The 3,848-nt window shown below is 43.4% G+C and overlaps 1 protein-coding gene across 1 annotated transcript; it reads left to right on the top strand.

Moving 5' to 3' along the window:
* The first annotated feature begins 248 nt into the window (after window positions 1-248).
* Window positions 249-3,149, top strand: adob (2-aminoethanethiol (cysteamine) dioxygenase b). The gene is made up of 2 exons (XM_023261561.3): window positions 249-457; window positions 760-3,149. The coding sequence occupies exon 2, from the start codon at window positions 908-910 to the stop codon at window positions 1,673-1,675; it is 768 nt and encodes a 255-aa protein (XP_023117329.1). The 5' UTR covers window positions 249-457; window positions 760-907; the 3' UTR covers window positions 1,676-3,149.
* Window positions 3,150-3,848: the final 699 nt, after the last annotated feature.

Genomic DNA, 3,848 nt, shown 5'->3' with positions numbered 1-3,848 from the left:
AAAGTTAACTAATTTGTGGCATTCTGGGTATTGTAGTGCAGCTTCTGGGCTTTTAGCTGGATTTTAAATAATCCATCAATTCACAGTGATTGAATCGTTATTATACAAATTAATACGAAAATAATAACAGTACTGTTTTGTTAATATTTGGATGAAATATAAATTTTTGGCAAGGGAGCTCAGTATTGATGACCTGGGGGACTACACCTCCCACAATGCACTAGGTGTAAACTGTGAAGCGGTTTGTGGTGCGGACGTGTTTGACAGTTATTCAGAAATGGGGTACTGAAGCCGCTTCTGGCAGAAAGTCACCGCCACTAATTCACATTTAATTAGTTGGTTGCGTCGTATTTCTTCGCAGGAATTTCCACATCTTCATACAACAAATGAATGAAGGAGCAGAAAGCGGCTGTTTAATATGCGTGTTTTTAGGCTAACCAAAGAGCAGTAAAAAGAGGTGAGGACTCACTCTGTAAGCATCTCGGCCTACAAAGCTCTTTTTTGTTGTCGTAGTGCATGAATTCAGTAAATGACCAAATTTAATTTGAATATTTCCAGCACTGAATTGATTGTTTGAAGAACTATAGTTCATGATATGTTGTTAATTTGTAGAAATTCTTCTGAAATAGCCAGTATTGTTGGACAAGTACACAAACGTATACTGCTGGTGGGCTTATGTTGGAATATTGTATTATTATAATGTTCAGTTTAATTATTTGTATTTATTAATAATTATGTTCATGTTGATTAATGTCTCAGGTTCGAAGCAGTTAATGATAAAGTCATCCAATGGGGCTGAAGTCTGCTGAGTGAGTAATCTTAGAAATAGACGATCTTCGGTGCTAGCTCAAAGGCTACGGCTAACGATCCACCGGTGGACCCGGGCTGCTCCGCTCCTCTCCCCGGTATGATGCCCGCGGACGGTAACATGACTTCCATCGTTCAGAGAATAGCCCGGCAGGCTCTCGTCACCTTCAGGAGTCCGCCCCGGGTCGGTGAAGAGCCCGGCAGGTCTTTCCTGGAGAACCACAGCAAGCTGAAGAGCCTGATGACGGAAGTGCGAGCGGCGGACCTGAAGCTGGTGCCGCGGAGAGCCGACGACAGCCCGGCCGGCGTGTCGCCTCCTCATCCGTACCACCACGGAGCCCCGCCGGTCACCTACATGCACATCTGCGAGACAGACCACTTCAGCATGGGGGTATTCCTGCTGAAAAGCGGCGCCTCCATCCCGCTGCACGACCACCCGGGGATGCACGGCGTGCTCAAAGTCATGTACGGCAAGGTCAGGATCAGCTGCTTCGACCGGCTGGAGCGGCCGACCGGCGGCACGCAGCCGGCGCCCTCGCTGCCCCCGGCGGCCCAGGTGGGTGCTCTGCGGCGCTCCGTGCTCCGGTCCACCGGGGAATACACGGAGGAGAGCGGCCCGTGTGTCCTCTCCCCCGACCGGGACAACCTGCACCAGATCGACGCCGTGGACGGGCCGACGGCGTTCATGGATATCCTGGCCCCGCCGTACGACCCGGACCACGGCAGAGACTGTCACTACTACCGGCTGCTGCCCGGAGCGGAGCTCACAGACACGGAGCAGAAGGAGGTCTGGCTCATGAAGATCTCCCAGCCTCCGGACTTCTGGTGCGGAGGGGAGCCGTACCCGGGCCCGGAGGTCTGCCTCTGATCACCTGACTCACCTGCAGCCGCAAAGTGTCTTCTTTCCTGGGGCTGGCGTGGTGCATGCTGGGGCTCTACTGGAGGGTCTCTAAATCAACAACACATCTATCAGTGATAGAAGAATGTAAAGATGTAGTTAACTGGTCTACTGTGGGCTTATTTAGACAGAGTTTCACAGCAGAAACGGTGCAGCACAAAATGAGCTGGTTTGTTAACAGAGTGTTTAAAAGGTGAAATCTAAGAAGCCAAGTGTCCATTTCACTTTGACAAAAACTGGAGCCTCGGGCAATGCTTCCTGCTACTGCTGTGAAGGATAATGTGATCAGGAAGCAGATATTTGCAGCTCATTATCCTGCTGTAAATGCACTAATTTAGTTCTCTTTGTTGTGTGAATACCAAGTAAGAGATGTCAGACATTAGCTCTGTTTTTAAAAAGGGAACAGACATGATGCATTTATTCCAAAATTCAACTTTCTGGGGAAACATTTCAGTCTCTGAGGCTCCAAACCTCAGGACAAATGAGCAGAATCTGATGTTTACATCACTCTGTGTGTCAGAGATTCAAATCTGCAGTGTCACTGTTTGCATTTCTGGACTAATGTGATGTAAAAACCAGAAAAGCACCAGAATTAGAGGCTAAAACTAGACCCAGAACGTTGCTTTTTCTTGTGCAAGTTACCAAGATGATGATGATGATGTGCAGGTTGCTAATGCTGCGTTCAAGAACAGTTGGGAAGTTTGTTATCACTGCCTGCATCTTAGTCAAAGTCTTTAAGGTTTTTATAAAGTTTTAAATAGAAATGCACACACAGCTGCCTCTGGATACACTACATTTCAGCTTTGCAAGTCTAAACTCAAACACTTACTGCTGGTAAATGGCTCGTTCTGTTCATTATTGTCATATTTATTCCACATATTCAACTCAAAATGCATCTAAACCTGCAGGTGATCAGGATTCTAGAAACTGTCTTTTTATACTGAGAACATTTGCATCCTCAGGACTGTGTTTGTGAGATTTTTGAGATCGGCCAAAAACTGTCTCTGTAATCACAAAATTCAGATTGTAAGTAGTTTAATGTTGTAGTTAATCAGAACATAGTTTCTAGATTAAGAAATCTGAGCTCCGAAGTTCACAAACTGCTTAGAAAACATATCTCTGCTGCAGACATTTTCACGTTTTGTTCAAATATTCACATGGGTGTTGCTGAAAAATTATGCTTCTTCTAAAATTAGCATGAATTAAGGTCTAAAATTCACAAGGATGGGGGTGTCTGAGATGAGTTTCCTTTAAAAGTGCACACGTTACATCAGCTGCAGTGCTGTTTTACTGTGGAGATGTGGCGTTTACAGGTCTTCAGTTAAGCTTTTTCACTCAGATTCAGGCTGAATAATCCAGTCCGTGTTAAATGAACAGTAGCTGTGTCGATGTATTTTGCCTGTAATGAAGGTTTTCTGTCTCTTCATATAAAATGTGCTGTTTATTTTGCCTAAACACGTCTGATCATTTTCAACCGTTCATTCCTTACTTTTACCTAACTGCCTATCCATTATCGTTCGCTAACTCCTTCTGATACTTATTCCTTAGTTTTAGCTAACTGTTCATCCATTACTGTTAGCTAACTGCTTCAGCCGTTTTTAGCAAACTATTTATGAACTACTGATAGCTAACTATATCAACTGTTTATACTTTAACTTTAGGTCATTAACTTTAGGTCATTTTTATTCATTACTGGGTCTTCATTAACTGTTTATTCGCTACATTTATCTTATCTTTTTCCATTAGCTAACTATTTCAACCATTCATTCCTTACTGTTAGCTAACTGTTTCAACTTTTTATTCTTAACTTTGAGCTAAACGTTTTTCCATTGCTGTTAGCTAAGTGCTTTAACTGTTTATTCGCTACATTTAGCTAACTTTTTATCCATTACTGTTAGCTAACTGCTCCAGCTGTTTATTCCTTCCCTTTAGCTAAATGTTTTTCCATTAATGTTAGCTAACTGTATTGACTGTTTATAGCTGATGCTTTATCCATCACTGCTAGCTAACTGCTCCAGCTGTTTATTCCTTCCCTTTAGCTAACTGTTTATCCATTACTGTTAGCTAACTGATCCATCTGTTTATTCCTTTCTTTTAGTTAACTGTTTATCCATTGCTGTTAGCTAACTGCTTGAACTGTTCA

The sequence above is a fragment of the Amphiprion ocellaris genome, chromosome 16, assembly GCF_022539595.1.
Source record: "Amphiprion ocellaris isolate individual 3 ecotype Okinawa chromosome 16, ASM2253959v1, whole genome shotgun sequence".
In the NCBI taxonomy this organism is placed as follows: Eukaryota; Metazoa; Chordata; class Actinopteri; family Pomacentridae; genus Amphiprion; species Amphiprion ocellaris.
This window is presented reverse-complemented; position numbering and strand designations above follow the sequence as displayed.